Source organism: Lepisma saccharinum, chromosome 1 (assembly GCF_977018435.1).
Source record: "Lepisma saccharinum chromosome 1, izLepSacc3.1, whole genome shotgun sequence".
Taxonomy (NCBI): domain Eukaryota; kingdom Metazoa; phylum Arthropoda; class Insecta; order Zygentoma; family Lepismatidae; genus Lepisma; species Lepisma saccharinum.
The window spans coordinates 207,547,457-207,572,451 of record NC_139229.1 but is presented as its reverse complement, the minus strand read 5'-3'; the positions used below and the strand labels follow the sequence as shown (position 1 = coordinate 207,572,451).

General features: G+C 37.9%; 1 protein-coding gene across 1 annotated transcript in view; it reads right to left on the bottom strand.

The window, feature by feature from the left end:
• The window catches only part of PCNA (Proliferating cell nuclear antigen), a 44,994-nt gene that overhangs the window by 8,101 nt on the left and 11,898 nt on the right, over positions 1–24,995 (bottom strand). Inside the window, exons 2-3 of the mRNA XM_083127460.1 lie at positions 24,557–24,722; positions 14,780–14,924 (exon numbers count right to left, since the gene is read on the bottom strand). Of these exons, the coding sequence (XP_082983586.1) occupies positions 14,780–14,924; positions 24,557–24,722 (311 nt within the window). The remainder of the gene's footprint in view (positions 1–14,779; positions 14,925–24,556; positions 24,723–24,995) is intronic.

Genomic DNA, 24,995 nt, shown 5'->3' with positions numbered 1-24,995 from the left:
ATGTCAGTCAAATTCTCAGCAGCTGGAATCTAAACTCGATGAAACATTTGTTCTGTTGAGGGAAGAAGCTGAGCAGACCAAGGAGGAGTTCCGAAAGGAAATCAGTGAAACGCAGAGCGGTTTCAGAGAAGAAATATCCAGAGAGTTGGACAACCAGGTGACCAATATGGCATATCAGCTGAGAGAAAACCTGAATTTGCGAGTTGAAGAGACTGTGGCGGAAAAACTTAAAGGCACAGAGGGTCCTAGAGAGAATGCTGAAGAGTGGAAAAATGATATGGAATCCAAACAAGGGAAGCTTTCTTCAGACATGCGTAATCTTTGTGACGAAGTGGCTCAAATTTCAACCACTTTAAGCAAGTTGCCACTCTCCGGTGAACCAGAGTTACCGCGGGTGAACCAGCTGGGAGCGCCTTTTCGAAGGTTACTGTCTCCTAGTCGTTCTGAGGTCTCTTCGGGGCAACGAAACCGTACACATGTAAAAAAAAGACGCCACAGAGAGATCGTTTCCAGTTCTTCAGGCAGCGAGTCGACTTTATCGGAAAAGAGAAAAGAAAGAAAATCTCGAACCAATGCTACGCGTGGTGGGATGACTCCCCGGATGGCTGACCTGAATTCCATGCGGAAATTCGACGGAAATATTATAGCCACTTCGGCTGAGATTTATCTCAAAGAATTAGATACCAACCTTGAGATCCTTCAGATCCCGCATAGATACAGGCTGGAGATTATTCCTCGTTTGCTAACGGGCATGGCTTATCATTGGTTCTACTCTCATAAGAATGATTTCCACACATATTCAGATTTCCGTAGGGCGTTTAAGAGGCGTTTTGCGTCTTCAGAGGCAAAAGAAAGGGAGTTGGCATCTGTTAGGGCCAAACGGTACAATAAAAACAATGACAATAGTTTGGAAGAATATGTTTGGTCTGTATACTCTGCTTACAGAAACCTGAGTAGCCACTACACAGAGCAGGAGGTGGTAAACCTCATAATCGGCCAATTGCCTTATAGAGTGAAGCAATTGTGTATGGCCCACGCTCCCGTAACTGTTGATTTGCTTGCAGATTTTGTTAAGAGATACGAGCAAGCGGAAGAGCAGGATGCTTGGCGAACTGCGTGGAGGAAGGAGAATCCTACTCACCAGAACAACAGAGATATTCCAGGCAACTCGGCAAACAGAAACCCGAGGGTTCGTATGGTCCAGAGGCAGAATAATTACCGTGAAAATCGACCTGCAGGTCCATATAGAAACGGCAATCGTTATCGTCAACAAAGCCAAAATAGGCAGAGACGTGAGTATGCTGCTCCCAGATACGAACCTTGTGAGAGACCACGAAATGAGAACCGTTTATCTTCACCGGAGCACAGTGAACCTTTGAGGGAAGGTCGTAGCTCTCCACGCTTGCAAGCGGCGAGCAGTGGTTTACAAACAGATGCTGCAGTGTCGTACCCTAGTAACGAGCAGCAACAGAGCGTCGAGCTGACCAGAAATTTTTGCTGGGAGAATGGAGCAAATCTCGACCAGGTGCGGGATTTTACCCCACGCCTGGCATAGAAACGTCCCCTTCTGATGTCGGGCTGTCTCGGATAGAACTGGGGCCTGCAGAAAATATTTCCCAGTCTGTAAATAATGATCTGAAGCTGGTGTTTGTTATCAATCATGAAGAGAGTGAGTTTCTTTACAAATTGTGTCAGGCTAGTCAGTCTAAAAACTTTGGAAGAGCGCCTGAGTTCAAGGCACGTGTAGCAAATGTTGATATAACTTGTATAGTGGACACTGCAGCTGAAATATCTGTTCTGAGTCTAGAGATTTGGAAGAAAATAAAGCAAAATTTGCCAGGGGCCATGTTACAAGCTACTCCAGAGGTGCGACTTATTGATTTCGCTGGAAAAAGTCGAACTCGAGTTGTGGGAAAGCGCAGAATCGTGCTGGAAATTGCGGAGAGCACCATACCTTTAGAAATTTTTGTTGTGAAGTATTTGCCTTCAGACTTATTATTGGGTTATTCGTTCCTGCAGAAATATGAAGCAGAGATCAATCTCAAGCATAAAAAGTTGTATCTAATGGTGGATGGAGAGCCAATTGAGCAAAAGCTAGATGATGATGATTCCGTTGATAAGCAGATGAGCGTCCGGAGGATTGAAGCTAGCTACGATAAATGGGCTACACCGCTAGAGGATATAAGGGAGAAGATTGACTCCAGTGAATTATTGGCTAAGGAACAAGGAGCCGAATTATTTGAGATATTTACTGCACATAGTAAGGTGTTTTCAGAGAGGCCTGGCACGGAAAAGGGCTTAGTTTGTGACATTTATCTGTCCAGTGACGTTCCAGTGATTAAAAGATTTTATCCAGTTGCGTTGCAGAAATTCTTACGTTTTCTTCACGTGTATTGCCAGTGTGTCTACCTGATATTGTTCAAAATGCTCTTCAACATTGCCTCATTGGTTGATAACAATTACAAATTGTTTTTGTACGTGCAGTTCTATCCAAGATTGTACTAAATTTCCAGCCCGAATCCGAAGATGGTGAGAAAGACTGGCAGAGTAAGGTTGTTCAAGTGCAGTTAAGGGAACGATATGCTGTGCAGAGGCGGAAACTGAAGCAGAAGTGCCATGCTTTGCAGTTGAAGGAGGATGACCTGGTACTGCTAAGAAGTCATCGTCCAAGTTCAGCTGTTAACCGAACCATTTCCAAGTTGTTTTATTTGTGGACATGACCGTTCATAGCTACCCAAGTGAAATTCAACACGGCAGTGTTATTGGACACAAAAACTCGTAAGGAAGTGTGCAAGGTGAATTTCGACAATCTGAAGATTTTTAATTGTTCTCCAGACATGAGGAAGGTTCTTTTAGAAGGTTGAATCCAAAATCTCCTAGACTGTGAGTGCTTCCACGAGTCGTCGTCGATTTTGTTTCTCAATGGAGGGGGCGATTGACATGTCCTTCCCGGACATATGAACAGTCTGCTGAAGTACACCATCCCGCCTGATAGATATGAATCTTGGATGAGAAGTTACGAGATTAATTAATGGAAGTTCATGTGATAATTTTTGTGCTGCTGTTACTATGATTTTTAGTGCATTTCGTTATGATGTAAAATGTTGTTCTTAATTGCATAATCAAGATAAATATATTCTGAACCTAGATGTTAACACGTAAGTCCTGAGTTTGTTAATTTACTGCAAATCTTAATGTTTTCCCGTGCCCTGGGAGGTATCACGTGTATACCGATATACAGTCTCATGTTACTCATTCTCAATTTGTATTGAGATAAATCTATTCTTATGGATATTAATATGCTATAGTTGAATCTGGCACGACCGTGTCAATTATCCATAAAAATTACAACAAAATTGCACTAAATCAGATTTATCGATATATCAGATCGATAAAATAATCTGTAATTTTACCGATAAACCAATATGCCTATCAGCCGATACCGATAGAGTACCGATTAATCGGTCCCATCCCTACAATTTATGTACAAAAGTTAATATTTTAGTGCAATGAATACTATTCTTTGATTATAAAAAATATACAATTTGTCCAATGTAAAACTTGTCATATTTTGAAGTACTGCACAACCATTTGCTTTTCAATGTTCTTCGTGGTGAAATTCGAGTCGTCCATGAGTGGGTGCTTGTACAGTCACGGACACTTCTGGGTTGTAACGATCCCATTAACTTTCATGGGTTGTAACGATCCCATTAACTTTCAATGTGATCGTTACAACCCAGAAGTATCTATGGAGAACCTTCTCTGTACGCCACAGGGTAGCAAATTTCATAAATGCAACTGCTCCTGATTCCCAAGGCAGGTTTGGTTCTCCCGAGGCATAGTCTTGGAACGAAGAGGTCGTATGTTTGATATCCGTTGGAGGTACAAAGAAGTTCGGATCCTAGTTTAAACTGTATGCCAAGTCCCGATTAGTCTATCTGTGCATAAAGTGTGCTCATAAGACTCAATCTCAAAACTCAATCCCCAGTGGTCTTCTCTATACTAGAGCAGTTGTAGTTTCAGGTCCAAACCCTCCCATTTCACCTCAAGTCAGGACACCCATACCAACCACTCAATAGTGCAGAAGAGTTATTTTGACAAAATCCTACTTCCCTGCTGGCTGCTTTGGAGGGTTAATGTTGCCCACTTCTTGCCCAAGCAGTAGGCCTAATTGGTTGTTTGACAGCCAAGTTCCTTCAAAAGTAAAAGCAGCAACAGAGGTTTACTGCCATAAAGGAGGTTCCCGCACCGGTGGGATTCTAACTGTTGAGACAATGGGAGAAATTGTCAACGTGACTGGTCACTTGCAGGGTTGCCTTTCCTACTCGTTACAGCAAGCACTTGAAGCAGACGGAGGTATTACTGGAATCTTCCCTTGCTCTTACACTGTTGGGAGGCTGGGAGTAATACCGGCCCCATTTTAACAATAAATATTTTGTAGTTAGGATTCAGTCCCAAAACATTCTGCATTTTTGTTTGGTATGCTATATTTATGGTCCCTTTAATTGCTAATTTTTCCAATTTCGTGATGCAAGCTGGAAGATGATGAAAATTTGCACAGACGTTGACACCCCTTGCTGTTGCATTGCTTCTCTTGCCACTTGGATTCGTTCAAGATGTCAGAGTTCAAGGGTCTAAAACCTTTGTGGTGAAATTAAGGGTGGTTCATAATAAAAGTTATTTTTGAAGTTAAGCGAATGGTTTAAAATAAGTTTTTCAAACCAAAATAGGGCTTTTAGGCATTTATAGTTCATTTAGGTATTTTTAGGTCCTATAGAATTTCAGTAGAGGGTATTGTGTACATGAAACGCAAAGATCTCTAAATAGCATCACTCATAGGATGAAAAAAAAAGGTATGGACCTAGAAATCATTCCTCCATTCACATATAATGCGCACCTTTTTTCTAAATTATTGACCTCAAACACTGTGGTGCGTATTATGTACGGAATAATTCAGAGAGCCAACATGAAACCGTACAGAGTCATTCTATGATTTTGTGACACTTGCATTGATTTTTCATGTTTACTGAACCCTATCATGTTATATATCGTTGTAAAGCTTAAATCCTGCAGTTTCTGAATATGGCAACAGTATTACATTCAAGATAGCGACACTAATGTGAAATGTGGTTGAAATAAGTTCATCACAAAATGAAGGAACGTTCAGGTTTTTATAAATGTTACGTTAGTCACGGAAAAAGTATATACGTATTTTGAAGTTTATTTTAGAAAAAGTAAAGGAATGAGCAAAACCATGTATAAAAGTTTGAAGGCTCTTTTCTACGATTTTTAACTTTGTAAGAAATAAATATGGTGGTTAAAGAGTGTAAGCTGTGGGATGCTAAACACAGTATAGGGAGAGGGGGAGGTGGCGTGGGTTGGTAACATTGTTTACACAAGACTTGGTCCACATAGCAACAAGTGACTCATTGAATAGGTTTGATGTCATTCACTCTTGATCAGCAGAGCTACAACTAAGAAAGCCATTTCTTGAAAATTGATTGTTCTGTGCATTATATAGGAGATATCATTGTCACTTTTCCCCATCAAAACCAGTGCGCATTATAGAAGCGAAAATACAATAATTGATGAAAATTACTACCACCCAGTCTGGCCCTACTTTATTTGCAAAAGCAAGCACGAGGAAATAAATAAGTCACAAAAAAACAAGACTACTTTATGTTTAGAATTAATGTTTTAAAACTTACAGTATGAACATTCATAACAAGCTATATACAATCTGAAGGGAAAGAAAGTTAACACGAGGCTCCTCTCCGGCCACATCTTTTACACGTAACTATCAACTTTGCAAAATGCTAGAAACTCTTCAGAAGGGGCGTCATCGCACATCCTTTCATGACTGTGATGGCCAAATAATGACATGCTAATATAAACAGGAAAGAGTTTAATTGAAACAGGGAAGTTACATTGTAAATAAAAATGAACTGAATTAACACTGAATATACAAATAAAATTATAACACAGCCAGTATTACTCACTAACAAGTTATTCACGCCTTCTTTGTGACCACAAGTCACATGTTCGAAACGTGGTGCATGTATGTGCTTTTTTTATTATTGCCAGATTGTCTATTTCAGGTAATTATCATTCATTATCACCACAGTGTAAGAGAAAAATAAAATTAGTGCAATATTATTCGTCCTCATGATTATTAGAGTGCATCACACATATCTTTGCTGTTGCGCACATACCAATTTTCGTTTCGTCTCCCTCTCTCTTAACATCACGTGTTCTACGCTGCTCGCCAAACTTCGTCATTGTTGCCATATTGTCATTCCATTCCTGGACACACTCGCACAAACATCATTGAAAACAATTGAATAGCGCTCCAGTTCGCGGTTCCCACCGTTCGGCAGGGACGGTAATGTGGCAATATAGCACGGCGTAGTGGTTGCTTCTTTTATGCAGTGCATGTTCATTGGCTAGCTAGTAACTAGTGTTGCCAACTGTAATAATGAAGCACTATTTCTGTCACTGAAGGAGAAAGGCAGTTAAAGTGACGGTGAGTTTTGTTGGATTCGAAGCACCATATTTTTTATTTCATACTAAGTATTTGACCGATTTGACGTTGTGTGCGTTAATTGCGTGTGTGTATGTGAAAGTGTGTGTTTGTTAATGAACGTTAAATTCCATAATGCCTCCAGTTCTGTCAAAGTTGAAATCAAAAACCTTGCATAGCCAAGCTAGGGAAAGTCACAAATTGTTCATATTTCATAATTTTGGAATTGTTCAAAAGAAATAAATTATGTGACTCCATGAGCATTTCAACTCTTGGCTCCGGCACGTGTTCTTGTCGAAATTGCATAGAGGAGGCTGTCATTTTTGCTGCTTAATGCGATGCGAATTGTTTTCTGTGTTAAAATTGCCATACTTTGATGGGTGACAAGTTTATATATATAAAAAAAAAGACGCGCAGCTTATCGTCTAGTGGCAGTATATGTACTTGTTATTGTTGTGGAAGCCGGCATCCTTTGTAAATGTACAACAAAGTCAACCGACTGTCGCCGATCACAGAGAGGCAATAATACTGCTTGAGGAGGAGTGTTGTGGTCCAATTGTCGAGGTTTAACACGTTCGCATGTTATTAGTTCCAGGGGCGCCGACTTGTCAAAATTATTGGGGGGGGGGGCCTCTGATCACTGAAATAAATGAATGAATGACTCAGTCCCTCCCTCTTTAAAAATAAAAATTACGTCTTCGTATAGCAGTTTTTAAGCAGATATTATATTCCTCATGCAACATGTAACATGAAAAACGTGTGTCTGCTCATTTGTTTTCTTGATAACAATTAACATTTTTATTTAAAAGTAGGCTATGTATTTACATTAAGAGGCCAACATAACAGTTTTATGCCGGCCTCGGTATACGAGCGTGTTGGGTGGTCGGCTCAACTCGCTTTGATCCGGAAGTCTAGGATTCGAGTCCCGGCGAGGGCATGGGTGTGTTTTAATGTCCGCAACAGACTTGTAAAGAAAGGACATGTGACGGGTGCAAAGAATCTTAGTGTTGACGTACCCATAAAAATAGCGAATATTTACAATATTTAACAGTTTTATTTAATTATTTACATAAATGCTAACACAAATCGCAGGCAAATAGTTTTACTTTTTTGTTCTTGCTACAATATTTTACTTTTTAAATTTAATTTTGCAATAATAAATAAACACATAGCACGCCGTGCTTTAGCAATAATGCCTTTGATCATAGCCGTTCCCGCTTTCGCAATACAGACTTTTCATAAGCTTTCCTTGCATACTTTACTGCAAGCCAGTGTTAAATAAACTCAAATACTTTAGAATTATTTTCCCCTTATTCTTTGGACTAGAGGAAGAGATTTCGAGGATAACTAAATATCGGACATATCAATATTGCCTGAAAGTCGTGTTTACGACCTCAAATTGTTCAGAATTCACCAAACAACAAACATATTGGTATAATTGTCATATCACCTCGTTATTTTGAAACTCTTTTTAGTAAAAATGTTAACAATACTCATAATTATATACTTAGTATATAGTAATAAATCATGTGTTTTGCTGTCTCCGTTAATAGTCCCCCCCCAAATTTGATGGTCTAGAACATTTCAAATGTGTATTTAAAGTTAAGTGCATGTTGCACAATTCAGACAAACTTTACAAGAGAAGCAAAATAATACATTAGATCCTCTTAAGCAAATTTTTTTGAGGGTCTCTTCCCCCACATCATTAACATTGGGGGGGGGGGGGGGGCTCCGATGGAGTCAGCGCCTATGATTAGTTCTCAAAGCAGTGGTATTGTCGGTCGTGTATTACCTGTCGTTCCAGTTCCGTACCAGTGTAGACGGGTTTTGGGAGTGAACAGTTAGAACGCCACCAGTGCATTAATGCAATGGAAAATAATAAAGTGTTTATTTTGTTTGAAATCACTCAAATCAGAAATCACTATGAAGAAGTCTTCTTTGCAGCATTTTTGGTAATTTTACGTGTGTGTTAGTCCATATTTTGAGAATTTTTAGTCCATATGTATGTAGCTACATACAAAGCCACTTGTTAGTACATATTAATCCTAGTCCTGGTATAATGCATGACGTTTAAAACTCAACGTTAGATAGACCTAAATTCTATAATTTTCTTGTTGTGCGTAACAGCTGTGCATCGGCGCACTCCAGCGATTTTTCTATCTGCTCCATTAGCAACACTGCTTCTTGAGTTGTGTCGCGCATCGTACGGCAGAAATATCTGTGTTGGACTCTACTAGAGGGCAGCTTTTTGCATATTTGAAAGTCTATTATTTTCCCTTGGGCAAATTCATTTGCTTTCAACAGATCAATTAATTTTCATTGATTAGAAATACTCTGGCGAAGTTTTATGGTGTTTATACGAGGGTCATTTAGATTGAAGTGGCAACACTGCTGTGAATCGCCGGGAGACAAATGACGAGCATAGTGTGTTCCTGGGCAGTGTAGCGATCGGATCGACGTGTTTGTGCTCCCGTATTAAGGTGTGTGTGGTCAGTGGATGGTGTTAAAGTGAGGTGTGTGTGACATAGCACCCTAAACAATGTTTACCCGTGCAGAACAACGTTAAGGTCATGAGATATTGGCCTATGACCAGGAAGGCATTATCCTCTCACATTAAGTGCCACAAGGGGTTACTGTAATGCTGCGTAATATGCCTCGTACCCGAGTCACCATTTGCGGCCAGCTTTGCGACGCAAACGACCGCATCTCCTGCAGTTTGGACCACTTCTGCTTCATGAAAACTCCAAATGTCATACTGCCCATGTGGTACGGAATCTCTCACTTTAACACCGTCCACTGACCACACACACCGTAATACAGGAGCACGAACACATTGATCCGATCGCTACACTGCCAAGGAACACACTACGCTCGTCATTTGTCTCCCGGCCAAACAACATGCGATTCACAGCAGTGTTGCCACTTCAATCTAAATGACCCTCGTAAATGTATGTTTGAGCTTAATGTGCATATAATTGCATGTGTCGGATTTTTTTTGGTGCGTGTGTGTGTGTGTATCACAAAGAACCTTTATTGCCAGACAGTGGACACTGGTTGGATTATGGACATTTAAAGCTGGATACTATTCTTGTTGCGAAGATCAAGAAAACAATGCTCCCCCACCAATCAGTGATGTCTAAAAGGAATGAGTCTCTTTCCAGGTGCAACCGACAATAGAAGCGATGGCATTACTTGTTGATTAGCTGTTGATACGGCACCTTCCTGAAGCTGAAGTGTGTGCCAGTGTCTTAGTAGTCGTGGAAAGAAATACTTCCCCCTTAAACGGTGGCCTCTCTAGGACAGTCATAAAATTCAAGTATAATTCCCGGTTTTCAAGGTGAACTTTCCAAAAAATTCAAGGGTACAAGCAGATGTTTTCTGTATTTCAACCTTACATATTACCACCGCTCACCACCCACACACATACACAAACAAATATATTAACAACATAAAGGGTCTGTTTGATTCCAATGTATCGAAAAATTCTAATTCATTTCAATTAAACTGTATGTATATTTAATTTAAGATGTGGAGTTTACATTAGGCATTTCACATACTCAGACTCTAAATACATCTAGAAAACCAGCGCAAATGTTATGGGACATGTTAATTTACGAAAAAATAAATTCACCTAATAAACTATTTAAAATTTAATGTAACAGAAAGCATCAAGAGACTTTGTGAAAACAATGACGACTTTGAATTACCTGATGATATTTGGGATTCATAATTTTAAATAAAAAATAATGTGATCAAAAAATGTCATTTATCTGAAATAAAAATAAAACAGACTGCTCCTTTTCACAGTTAAGTTGCTATATTACAACAATGTACGAGGGATGATCTGCAAAAAAGGTTACAAAGCCTATTATGGCGTATGTGTTAGACATAGCTGGAAGATCAACAGACCTGATGATGGAGGGTACTCAACACTAGTCCTCGATGTAATCACCTTTTTTGTTCAAGCACTTGTCACAACGGTAGATGATTTTTCCATACCGGTTGCACAGAAATCCGCGTCAAATTCTCGTATCCACCGTGAGGCAGCTCTTTTGACATCATCACATGTCAGATAAAGGTGGCCAGCCAACCAAATGGTAGTCCCAGCTCAGCTGATATTGAGCATAATGTTCTTCTTCGGTCCTCACGAATACACTCATCCACAAGAGCACAGTTCACGTCAGTGGTTGAGGTACTGGGCCTACCACTGTGTCCAGGGTTGTCATTAACAATACTGGTCTGTCCTTCTTTGAAGGCACGACACCACTTCATTACATGTTGGCTTGAAATTGTCCCCTCCCCATACACCTCCACAATCTGCCTATGAATGTCAGCAGGTATAGTGTTTTTGGCCCACAGGAACCGCACCACTGCCCTCACTTCTACTCTTGATAAATTTTCTAGACGAGTCACCATTTTAAATGTCAGCTTCTCGGGTATACATGGTCAGAATCCGAAGTCCTCAAACTCCCAACAAGACAAACTTGTTATTAATTTACACATAAATTTTAGTTACGTTACAGTGAATAAAACAAAAGTTATATGCTTTGTAACCTTTTTTTCCGATCATCCCTCGTAACATTGACAACATCCATTATATAAAGGATTCTTTTTGTTTTAAAAAATTGCTAACCATTGTTATAACTATATCTTTAGTCAAAATGAAAATAAATGCCTGAAGGAAGCGTGTGTTCTCCTGAAAAGTCACAACGAAAAACTGTTTTCTTATGCTTGTAATAACCGTAAACTACAGGAAAATAATAAAAAAAATAACACCTAATAACCTTCAAAGATATTTTAACTTGCAATAATCTTCCATCTGTTCGATATGTAAGAAAGAAAACTAATTGACAGAATTCCATTTCATTTTCCACGCAACTTTCATTTATTCCTCACTCAATTAAAATAATAGCTAAAGTGTATTAATAAATACAGTGGAACATCAATTTTACATTTTCCTGCATTATACATTCAATCTTGATGGTCCCCACGTAACAAAATGTTATAACATTTTTCTTGATTTTTACATTTTCCTGCATTTTACTTGATCCCTGGAAAAACGTAAAATCGAGGTTCCAATGTATATATAAATTCAGTGGAATTTGAATTAATAAAAGTTCCAATTTTTCACGTCTATGGAGGAAAAAATCATGCAGAATTCCCAGAGCCAATAATTCATGCATAATTCCCGGCGAGTAACCACCCTGCCCATAATACTACTGGTATTAAGGCTCTATGGGGGAAGTAATGATTAGCCCTTGTGGGATAATATCTATACTTCGAAAGAATTTACTGGAACGCCCACAGAAATTTGTAAAACCAAGGGAGCAAAGTGAATGGAAGGCAACAATTTAGTTATCACTGCGTCATGACTGCTCTGAGCATGTAGGCATTAAGTTTAACACTTTATGTATTGAGAGCATAGGCGCCGACTCCATGGAGCTTGGGGGGCTCGAGCCCCCCAAATAATTTTGCATAAGAGAATCTAATTTTGCTTCTCTTGTAAAGTTTACTCTGAATTGTGCCACATGAACTTAACTTTAAATACACATTTGAAATGTTCTACACCATCAACTTGGGGGGGGGGGGGGGGGCTGAGACCGCTAAACCATCAACTTTGGGGGAGCTACGACCAGAGACAGTAAAACACATGACTTATTACTATATACTAAGTATATAATTATGAGTATTGTTAACATTTTTACTAAAAAGAGTTTCAAAAGAAGATGTGCATGAACTAGGAGAGTGGATGGGACGTTCGGGCTACAAATGGCTCTCACATGACATTCAGAATGAGATCATTGATATATTAGGGAGATCTGTTTTGCGCTCCGTGGTAGCAAATATTAAAAGTCGGGAATATTTTGTTATTGTGGTTGACGAAACTTGTGGCATATCCATCCGTGAACAACTGACATTTTGCATTCGAACTGTAAATGAAATTTTTAATTTTTTTCGAGGAATTCATGGGAATTTACGAGATTCCGAACACTGAGGCCAAAACTTAAAAATGGGAGGGAGTGAGTCATTCATTCATTTATTTCAGTGATCAGAGCCCCCCCCCCAATAATTGTGACAAGTCGGCGCCCCTGATTGATAGTATTTTCGGCTGATTCACATGGCAATTTATACATGCTATTTTTGTCACAGGAAATTAAACAGTTATGAATCCACTATCATGAAGAACATGGCTCTCCTCCATTATTTATTCACAATGGCATCCAATAATTGTGATCTCCTTTCTTTTGTTCTGAATTATTTGATCATCATCATTAACTTGTCCCGTTTTCCCTCTAAATAAGATTAGAAATTTTGGTTAATGGGATTTTGGATAGGATTTCACGACATCCTAAACCCTGTATATAACAAGTAAAAAGTACACAGTGATACATGGGATTCATCACATGAATTGAGTTTTATCTCAGTGGAGCTAAATGATCATTTTCTGGCCACTTAACCTTTAGCAAACAGAGCCTCCTTGCGTGCCTGAAAAGTCTCTACAGGCAGGATCTTTTCAAGAGCGCTCCTTTCAAACTTGAAACAAAGTACAAAAAATAGTAGCTCAAGAAATAATTGTTCTAGACAGATTTTTTTATTTCTTAAAGTCCGGGTTTTTAGCTGGTTGCTACGATTTTTTGATCAGGAAATTCCATGACATTTCCAGGTTTTCTTGTCCAAAAATGAAATTTTTTCCAGACATGTTTATCATCATAATTTTTGCTTTTGAACCTTGTGTTTTTTCAATTAAATTTATAATCCATTAATTGTTATGAATATTCACTTTCACAACTTTTTTTTTATTTTAGCAAATTTCATTCTACACACACAAGAACACGTGAAAATTCGAAGAGTAAAATGTAAAATCATGACCCGTATCAAATGTATTGGGTGCTACAATCATGTTCACCATAACAGTTCTACACAATATATATATATATATATATATATATATATAAAAAAAGTTCATAAACCATACACAATTTTTCATTTTCCGACGGATTTATAATGTTGCAGAAAGTACTGCTTTTTTGCTTACATTGATAAGTACACAGCATCTGGAGAAATTTTTGTTGTGTATAGGAATTCTATAGGAAATGCCAAGACTAAGATCTATAAAATAATAGACGATAACCTAATATTCACCATAATTATGATCATATTGTCAATGTATTTTAGTTATCAATCAGATGTCTGGACTGGAAGTTTAACTTTGACATTCTTTCTCTCTAGTATTAGAAAAGTGAAAATTTATTACAGAAATTCAAACGAACCATAATTTTGCAAAGACTGAGAATCATAAGAACAAAAGAAACAAGTTCCTAAACTGAATCTTTTTTGGGAGTGGAATCACAAGAACCAAATCTAGAAGTGGAAGTGAACTGCTTGTTCATTTTGCAACTTTTTCCCTTGCAGACAGACTTCAAGATGCACATAAATTCCAGATCTGCAAAATTCCGACATTTCCCTGACAATCCAAATTCCCTGACATTTCAGTGTTCCAGATGCATAGCAACCCTGTTTCTTGCATGTAATCTAGGTTTTGATTTGATTTCTTTTACTTCGCTTCTTGTGCCACTTTCGGCTAATTTGCAAAGATGGAGATGAGTTATGATATGATGAAATTGATGAATAGACATCACAAACGTCCAAGCCCAAGCCAGGATTCGAAAACGGGACCCCTGGCGTCGCAGCGCGATGTGCTAACCACTCTGCCACGGGGGCTGATGTAATCTAGGGAAGCAAGGGAGGGAAAAATTGAGAAACTTTTAAGAGAACACTTGTCGTAACTCTATTTTCACTTCATAACATATTACAGTAGCTTTATGCTATTGATGTCTAAATCAAAACTATAAAGTTCCTGGGCTATTGTATTTTCTTTTAAGTGTTCATTTTTATGTAAATTTTATGTGTGAAATTACCACAAATTTTACAAGACAACTTCAAAGGATGGTTCTCCACATAACTTCATATAAAAGTGAGCAGAAAGGAGAAATAAACTTTACAAAGGTTTAAGAATTTGATTAATTCCAAAGCAGCATTAGAGTAGTATTGTTTGATTTCTTGAGTTCTGAAAAGTTATTTATAGTGAGCATGTACAAATCCCTAAATAAAGAGGCACTCATAGAGAGCTTTTCATAAACAATACCCATAGACCGGAAAGAGAAACAAATCAAAAAAGAAAATTAAAATAAAATATATTACAATAAAATAAAATGATATAATTAAAAATCTCTACATGTATTTATCTGCTTCTCTCACCTGATCCAATATCACCAGCTGCAGAGAACTTGACTCCTTCCTTCGTGCATGCAATAACCACAGATTCTCCAAACTGACTTAAATCTCGGCAAATTCTTGCAAATTCTGCAGCTGGCATCTTAATTACACAAGCGTAGTCAGTTTCCTGATTAAATGAAAGAAAAAATCCAAAGATAAGTACAAAACATGCCTGAAAATATTGCATCTCTGCCCTTATAATGTAATGTATTTGATAAATGCATTTAATAAAGCATTTGAAGCATCGAAATGAATAATAGTGCGTCTTTTCTTATTAACCATATCATGGTTAGAATGAATCCTAGACAGCCCCAAAATAAGAAGAAAAAAATTATTAGTTCTAGAGAACTTTCACAAGGGTTCATGTCTCCAGAATCAGATACTGCAGAGCGACAAATTTCATTGTGTTGGACTAACAAAAGTCCAACAATGGGAAAACTCTTGGGACACCATGAGATATACAAGCATATTCAAATATTATATAATACCCTGTCTTGTATACAGGGTTGGCATTTTGTCCAAAATATATATTTTAAAAAATAAATACATTTTCCCCCTAGTAGTAATTTATAGTAGCATTCAATTTGTATTGCTTTATACCCTGTCCCACATATCTCTGGAGCAGGCAAATGAAAACAAGTCTGCATGTAGTGACGTGAGAAGACTCTACCAATGAACATGGGGGGGGGGGGGGGAAACGACTGCACTTACCAGCCTTCACAGCTGCATGTACTGCCCACTCGATTTTCTCCCCTTCTCTGACGCTATGTGCAGCCTTGCTCCAGAGATAATTGACTGAATATGTTGGGGGAGGGGGGGGTACAAAATATCTTATAACCAGAACTTTTTTTTCCCTGGCAGTCAACAACTGTACTCCATACTGGCACCTTATCATAGGTGAGGACTAATACATTTTATTTCAAGAAGAGAAATACCAATGATGCCAGAGGTCTTGGGTTCAAATCCCAGACTGGGCATATGCCAGAGGTCTTGGGTTCAAATCCCAGACTGGGCATCAGTATTCTTTGTATGTCCCTTCATCAATTTCATCATATCATCACTTCACTCATTCTCATCTTTGTGATTAGCCGAATGTGGCAGAAAAGAGAGGTAAAATAAATCAAATCAATCAATGAAACAAACAAGAGAGTGAGTGAGTGAGTGAGAGTGTGAGTGAGTGAGAGTGTGAGTGAGTGAGTGAGTGAGTGTGAGTGAGTGTGTGTGTGTGAGTGAGTGAGTGAGTGAGAGTGTGAGTGAGTGAGTGAGTGTGAGTGAGTGAGTGAGTGAGTGAGTGAGTGAGTGAGCGAGCGTGCATATATACTTGGATGCATCATCGTTTATGATCATAACACAAATTTGAGTAGTTGTTATGATGAACACATTAACAAGCAAAACTGTTATATAACAAATCAACTTTAATAGTGCCGGAACCACTCTTCCTAAAAAAAAAAAAAAAAAAAAACACTAACGTTTTGCAGGGAAACTTTTCATTGGATCTTGTTACTTTCTTCCCCCCACAACAAATTTAAGCATGTTAAAGTATATGTTTTTCAAGATTCAACACATTTTTATAAAAGACACTAAGTTGCTGACCAAGGCAGTTTATTAAGATATAAAAACACTTAACATTTAACGTTTCAACCCTGTATCAGATTCTTCCTCAGACAAAGAAAACTAAAATGAAGAAATACACACACAGAAAGATATAATATACACATAGCAGGGTGACTAGCCACACAAACAAAAATCAAGTTGATAGTCCTTATCTTGGATGATTTCTCCAAAGGATATCACATTTTTATCATTTATTTCATATGCCATAGACCATTAAATAATCCAAAAATACTATGCAACACAATGTTTTAAATCTGCTTCAATACAGTTTCTTCAGTTGCTTTTTCCATTATTTTCCCCCAATGGCGCATTGGTAGCGTCGTAATCAAGGGGGTCTGTGTTCGATACCAGACTGAGTCACATAGTGAATTGTATTCCACTTTAAACTGTAGGTTGTCCCAATTAGCCTTACTGTGCATAAAGTGGACTTAAAATACTAATTCAATCAATTCAATTCATTACTTTTCTGGATGTTTCAAGCATAAATACCACCTCCATGTATTAACCTTTTGTGTCCCAAGCGTCTCAATCGAGATACCCAAATGTAACCCTCACTGTCCCAAGCGTCTCGATTGAGACGCTGTGTCAAGGTCGTAGTTTTTACGTTATAACGTTTCTATTTTTGGCTAGAATTTCGATTGTATTTAACAGAAATGTTTTTTTGCATTTTTTTTGTCTTCATGAAAATGGAGGGGGAAGGCAGGGGAAACTTTTCAAGGTCAAATTTCTGCCGACAAAGGAACACCGGCTGTTGTTCTAAAGAAATGCTTCTTTTTTTTTCACTCCCACCTGTGAACTGCTTTCGAAGGAAGCTTGTTTATCAGTATCCGATGTCAAAATGAAAGTTTTCCGTGAGGGCGCAAGCAGGGGGTGGGGGGAGGGGGAAGACTGGGTGTTGAATCTGCATTGTGAGAATGGAATTTCGAAGCGCCCTGAAGGAAACCTTTGTTTTTTTAGCACAAGTGTCCACAAGTTGCGACAGGGATTACCCTGCATTGTCTAAAAATAGAATTTCAAGCAGCTGCAAGAATCGGTGCTCATTTTTCACTGCGTTCTAGCTTTTCGTCCGTGAATGTTGTGCGTAGGTGTCGTGTTGTGTCCAAGTGCAAGGACATTTTTTGGGTGGTGACAATCTTTTAAAATAATTTTTTGGGGTTTTCTCCCTTCCTCCTCCTTATATACGCCAAATTTGCATAAATTTTGCATTTTGACTTTTTTCGGGGCGGGGGGGAACCATTTTTTTAAAGAAAATTATTTTTGAGGGGATTTCCCCCCTTTCCCCCTCCATATGTACACCGAATGTGCATAAATTATATATCGTCTGAATCTGTGATTCATTCTGCATACAACGGTATATCTTTCATATCTCTAGGGCATTTAGTTTCTGAGCTATAGTTATTTCAAGGTACCGCTGCATTTTGAAGCTTGAATCAGTGGCCATTTCTTTTGGGGGTACAACTCAAGTTACATTGGTCATACGACAATGATGCAAATATTTTTGTTTCTTACATGCCAACGATAATTTCTATGTGCATTTTGAACTTTTCATATCCTTTTTTTCGAGGGGGGGGGGGGCGAAACCCCATTTTTTAAGAAAAAAGTATTTTCAGGGGATTTCCCACCTTTCCCCCTCCATATATAATGTTCATAAATTATAAATCGTCTAAATCTGTGATTCATTCTGCGTACAACGGTATATATTTCATATCTCTAGGGCATTTAGTTTCTGAGCTATAGTCATTTCAAGGTACCGCTGCATTTTTAAGCTTGAATCAGTGGCATCCCGACCATTCTTTTTGGGGGTACAACTCAAGTTACATTGATCATATGATAATAACGCAAATATTTTTGTGTTCCTTGCATGTCGACACTGTCATGTACTTTTTTCTTGGAGGGAGGGTGGGGGAACCAATTTTATTTCCCGAAATTTTGAGATTTAGCCCCCTCCCCAGCCACATATACGCCGAATTTAAATTTCATATAGTCTGAATCTCTGGTTCATTCTGCGTACAACGGTATATCACTCATCTCTCTAGGGCAATTATTCTCCGATCTACACTCATTTAATTGAAACTCTGTATTTTGCTCAAAATTGGCTCGGGACAAAGAGGCTTACATGTGAAAAAGGCCTTGGGTCTCAAAAGGTTAACCATGCCAAATTATAAGTTTGCCATACTTAATTGTCTGGCTGATTTCATCCAAATACCTTATACATCCTCCAATATATCTGGCTGCTACGAAAATGGCAATTCCCATGGTCAAAACATTGGTCAGCTCCAATTTCATCCCCAAAGCTCCCCAATCATGCACTATATCTCAAAACATTTATTGTCAAACTATAGTTTAAGTGCTGTCTTAATCCTTAAAAAGTTTATTTTCTTAATCTCCAAAATAGTATTTTAGGCATTTGAAAGTGTTAACATGTTACGTGCTGAAAAAATTAACTCAACTGAACTAAGCAACGCAACAACGCAGAATCACTCCACGTGACACCTGTCACGCGGGTTAAACATTACATGAATTATAATACGGTCAGGATAAGTGCCTACAGTAGGAGTTACCGAGAATAAACCTAGGAGGATTTGATTTTAAGTACCAGAAATGACGTTACATAATACTACGGTGGTTCTGAATATACACATATATTAAAGCACAGATAAATACACAGTACATCTTGCCCTCTTTCACTCTATCTCTCATTCATACACTCATTCCATGGCATATTGCGACAATATGACAATTACAAAGGTTAGATTAATTAATACTTTGACTATACTCATGCTATTTCTTGGCTACATTGCCGTTTACAATTTACCATTTAGGATTTTAAGTATAAAGTGAATAATTGTTCCTTGTGCGAACCCCTTTTATCTTTTCTGAAGGTATAAATATATTTCAATGAACTATTGTTTGCTGTTAACATAAACTCTGATCTATAACCTTGATTAGTCGGCCAGAATACCGATGTCTAGTTATGCCCTAGCACTGATTTAAGTTATGCAATGATTTGATTTACGCAGATTCACGGTAGATTGGCGTCATTTCTCTCACACGCGCACATGGTTGGATCTTACCTTCACTGCATTCCCTCTGACCTGGGTAGGGTGAAAGTGGTCCTACAGTTTTGGAAGACGTCTGCACTCCATTGTTGTACTTTGCGGTTATCCTGGTTGGCGAAAATGGATCTCCCGGCAGTTCCGTATGGCATCATCGGATCCTGGCTTCACTCGTTCACTTCACAGGGAAGTCCATGACGGTACACGTACACTGTCGACTCCATACGACAACTAGCGCAGTAGTAGGTCAGTTATTCGCAGTTTCACATGGACTCACATGGCTATTAAATGTTATTAACTTCTGCTAGCTTAGGACGTTGTTTCGGACGATTGACACAGGTGGACGTGTCTGGCGTTATTCTCACATACCACGCGTATGTGCACGAATGTGTTGACGGCGAGGGGGAAAGAACCCCACTGGGTATACTCTGTTCTACTCCATGGCTCTAAACACTCACGCGAGTAAAAGACAAATCCACACCACGGGTCTGATCGCGACTCTGAGCTAGGTCGCACGTAGCTCACACTCCGGTGGCGATTGTAGGCAAACTGTTTTCTCGCTATTCCGAATCATCCCTTTTATTCCAGATTCAAACAAGGTGACGCTCTAGCCTCTGTGTTTAGGTATTCATTTATTGTTTCTGGTGCTTTGACCGTTGTCCTCCTATCCTGGTCAACGCTCAGTCCGGTCCTTAACCTCTGGTAGCAGCCCCTCGTGCAGAGATTAGGCTAAATCTTCCGCTATTGTGTCAGTCACGGACAGAGAGCGCCATCTCCACAGGATATCGTCTCCCATTGAATCCAGCGATGAATCTTTAATAATTCATAACTCCCGTAGTTCTGTTCTGATTAGGCTCACATTCTGGAATCTGTACTTTCAAGATGTGGTCTTCTGCTGGTTAAAATCTCATCCACTTCGGTCCATTGGTTTAGAAGTTGCTCTTTTCCTGCTATTCCCCATAAGAATGCATGTAAATCTGAATTCGGGTGAAAAACGGTGGTTGAGCAAGTTACTGTTGGCTAAGACAGTCGCTAGACACCTTTATTCGAGACGGATTTTAATATTACCAATTGTAATTAATTCTTAATAATGGGCAATTAGATTAATTACCTGTTACGCAATATTTGACCGTTATAAACAGAATTTGGAATTTACCTCAGCACATGAAAAATCCGTTTTTTTTATCTACAATCGTAAAAAGCTTTGAACAAATGCAAACGTAAAACAAAATCATTCCCAAGGTGTATCTAGTTATGATTAATTTCAGCTAAAAATCTCAAAATTTGATGCAATTATCACGGTCTCAAAATTGGTGACTTACCCCACCCTTCCTAAAAAACACACTATATTACATAGTTTTTATTAAAAACTTCAAACTCAAGTGATGCCGTAATCTACGAAAATATAAAAATGGATATATGTATATCTGTGTGTGTGCGTGTGCGCGTGTGTGTGTGTACATTTATAAGCTTTGTTCAAGTATCCTGCATGCAAACGTTTTATCTAAAAATTTCTTGACTCTCTTTCATTTTGTTTCTTGGATATATAATCTTTTTATGTGTTAAAAGTTCATATCTAGCATGATTTAAGGAAAATAGTTCGAAAAACCCTATGACTTGTAATACATTCATTATTTTTAGTATTGTAAGCTCTGATAAGCATTTTCTTTAAAAGTTTACCAAAACATTTTGACAATCGTAGAACCCACAAGTGTTTAAAGCAATAATTTAAATTTTCTGCAAAACCCAGTTATTGACTGGGTTTTTTAAAGGGAAAAAAGCATGTGGGGAACACTGGACTGCGCCCACCTGGGTCAATCCTGACTGTATATGAATAATATGTCTCAGAATATACCGGAGTCGAAATTTCATACTTAATTTTTTTTTTAATTAATGCATGGTATTTGTCCCATATTATTAATTACACCAAATGGTTACTTAATTATCATCAGGGAATGGATATACAGGGTGGCTACTCTAGGATCATGATGACATTCAAGTATAATTCCCAGCTTTCAATGTGAACTTTCCAGAAATTCAAGGCCAGAAGCGCATGGTTTCTCAATTTCAACCTTACATACCGTCTCTCACCACCCACCCACACACATATATTAACAATATAAAGGGCCTGTGAGATTCCAATGTGTCCAAAAATTCAAATTCAATCCAATTAAAGGGGAGTGCAGAGTTTACATTTGTCACTCAGCCTCGAAATACATCTATAAACACAAGTCTCAAATATTATGGGATATACTAATCTATGAAAAACTGTTACTTGTAGAAGAATTTCAAACTCAAATTTAACTAATAAATTTCAAGATAACTTATATTGCAACAATCTTGTCTGTCAGATAGATTATTTTGCAAAGGACACTGAAAAGAAAACGTATTGAGAGAATTGTGTTTTATTTTCCATGCAGCTTTCTTGTCCTTTCTCAATAAAAATAAATTGTAAACTGTGAAAAACTTGCTTCAGTGCATTTATAAATAGGTATACGTTCAACGGGATTTGGATTAATAAAAGTTGCAATTTTTCATGTCTACGGAGAAAAATTCATGTATAATTCCCGGTGAGTGGCCACAGTTATATGTAGTAAAAATTAGATATTTTCACCAAAATATGAACTTAAAATTGTAAAAATACGAGGTACATAAAATACGGTATGCTTACATTGACATTAATATTAAAACAACACAAAATATGTTTTCATTCAGAGTGCTTGAGCCCTCAATCTCAATTGTTGGCAACAAATGTAAATAAACAGGAATTTCAAGTGTTTTACAATAGCAAAAGCAAAGAGATTAAAAAAAAGCACTGTTCACATAACAAAATAATAGTATGCATGTATAATGCACCCCCTGTTCTTTTATGGGGAAAAATGACAAACAATTATGTCTTGTATATAATGTGCAGTAGAATCTAGGTCCAAGATATGGCTTTCCTATTTGTAGGTCTAAAGCTGTTGCTATATGGACGAAGAGGAGAATATCCTCTTGTGTAAACAATCAATAAGCCACCAGCCCCTCTGTCTCCACTGTGTTTAGCATCTCAAAGCTTTCACTCTTTAAGCACCTTATTTTATCTGAATTATTTTCCTGTAGTTTACGGTTATTACAAGCCTAAGAAAACAGTTTTTTCTTTGTGACGTTTCAGGAGAACACACGCTCCTTTCATCAGACATTTATTTTCATTTTGACTAAAGATACAGTTATAACAATGGTTAGTAATTTTTTAAACAAAAAGAATCTGTTATATAATGGATGTTGTCAATGTTACATTGTTGTAATATAGCAACTTAACTGTGAAAAAAGCAGTCTGTTTTATTTTTATTACAGATTTTTTTAAAATTATGAATCCCAAATATCATCAGGTAATTCAAATTCATCATTGTAATAACCGTAAACTACAGGAAAATAATTCTATAATGCAAGCAATGCTTACGTATGGATTTGCAGTGCTAGAGAAGTTATTTTCTCTTATTTCTCGGCCAACAAATACTGCTGATACGTATCCCATCCGACGGGAGATGCATGCTCGAATTCTGCCAGAACGGCACTGCTCTTCTTGGTGTCAAAAAACATGACATTAGAAAGTGAAAAATCGTGGGAAATGACTAATTATATGTGGTTTTGCTAATTCCTTCGTTACTTTTTCTAAAAAAATTCGAAATATATACTTTTTTCGTGATTAACATAACATTTATACGAGGCACATTCAGGACCCTCAAACTAGCAGTTAGCAGAACAAGATTTCTTCCATTAAGGCATTTTCACTCTCCATATATGTCATATTATTTGGCTAGTAATACATTTTAATTATTATTTTATTTTTCCGTATCTTTTCTTTTATCCAAAGTACCATAAAAATCAGAATGTTCCTTCATTTTGTGATCAGATTATTGCAAACGCATTGCACATTAGTGTCACCATCTTGAATGGAATACTGTTGTCATACTCAGAAACTGCGGAATTTAAGCTTTACAACAATATATAACATGATATGGTTCCATAAACATGAAAAATCAATGTAAGTGTCACAAAATCATGGAATGACCCTGTAAGGTTTCATGTTTGGCTGTCCAAATTATTCTGTGTATAATACGGTAATTAACACAATTGGAAGGTATAAAAAACTTAATTTTTGGAGTGTACATGCCCTGACGCAAAAATAATTAAAAAAATAAATATGTATTTACATATAAATCTGTTCACTGATTATAGCTAATAATAATATATTTATTTTGCCAATGACTGGCAACATTTTTCCAAATCTCATGCCACACCACTTGAATATTATTGCTAATTTATTATCATATTTTTGAATATATTGATGCGTTCACTGGTTTCAATTATTTAAACTACGGGGATCGTTACTGTGAATGCTTTAGGAGACAGATGGTAGAGCTAGGTTACATTTTATGGTCCCCATACAATCTCGCTGACAGGCTTCTGGCAGGGAGTGGAATGATTTCAAGGGATGTAGACGACGTACATCTTACCTCTCGGCCAAGCGGTTGAGTGTGGACGTCAGGCGACAGACCACGGAGTCCTGAGTTCAACGGCCCACGGTCTTCTTGCCTGTGGCTTGGCAACGAAGCACACGCTGGTCTTGAAGTATCGGCCCTAGAAAAGGCGCCAGGAAGATAGTCTGACCGACTGCTACAAATTGTAGGCCGTGGTACTGAAGATAGTCAACTCGCGAATGTACTGAGGTTGCCTTAGGCGAAAGCTTCGTCTCTGTGTCTGTAGTCGGGCTGAGACCTGAAAGGTGTCGAGGTCTTCGCCTGGTAGCTGGTATTCTGGAGGTCCTTTGAATTCTGAGACTTGTTCCTACCTGCTTGGACAGCACTTCCGTTTTTGCCAGCCGATGACGGGCTTGAACCCGGTAGTATCGAAGAATGCCGTGTCTCCTGACGTCATGGGTTTCTGCTATTTGTGGAATGTTAAATTGTGTTTGTAAATTGTCGCTTGACCGAGCACTGATGTCTGGCAAGGGATTTTACCTTTTTACAGTCTCCCTTGAATAGTTCCATAATATATATATATATAGATATAGATATGAGAAATTGTAGCTTCTGTCTCTACTTACCGGAATTCCTAAATGTTCTTGGTCCAAATTCATCAGTTTCATTTCATAATCTGATACTTTTTCTTGGTTGGGTGACTCAAAGACAAATGTAACTGTGTCTGCATTATCTTGTGCCTTCATAGTAACTATATCATCATTCCCTGCACATTTAAGGATTTTGGTCATGCTGGAAGAAAAAAAACATTCAAATAAAGTCGATCTTTATTTAATATCATATCAAATATATTATGCACAACTGTTTGCTTGCTCTTAAATATCTACACACGACTTCATTTTTAAACAAGTCCCCTCATTTCTAGTACATTTCAAGGAGGAATATAATTCATTCACATAAGAAACATTTTTAGTATGAAATGGAAAGTGTAATACACATCTAAGACTGCTATGATGCTAATATATAGTAGTTATAAACTTTTGTTTCTCTTTCAAATTAAGTATC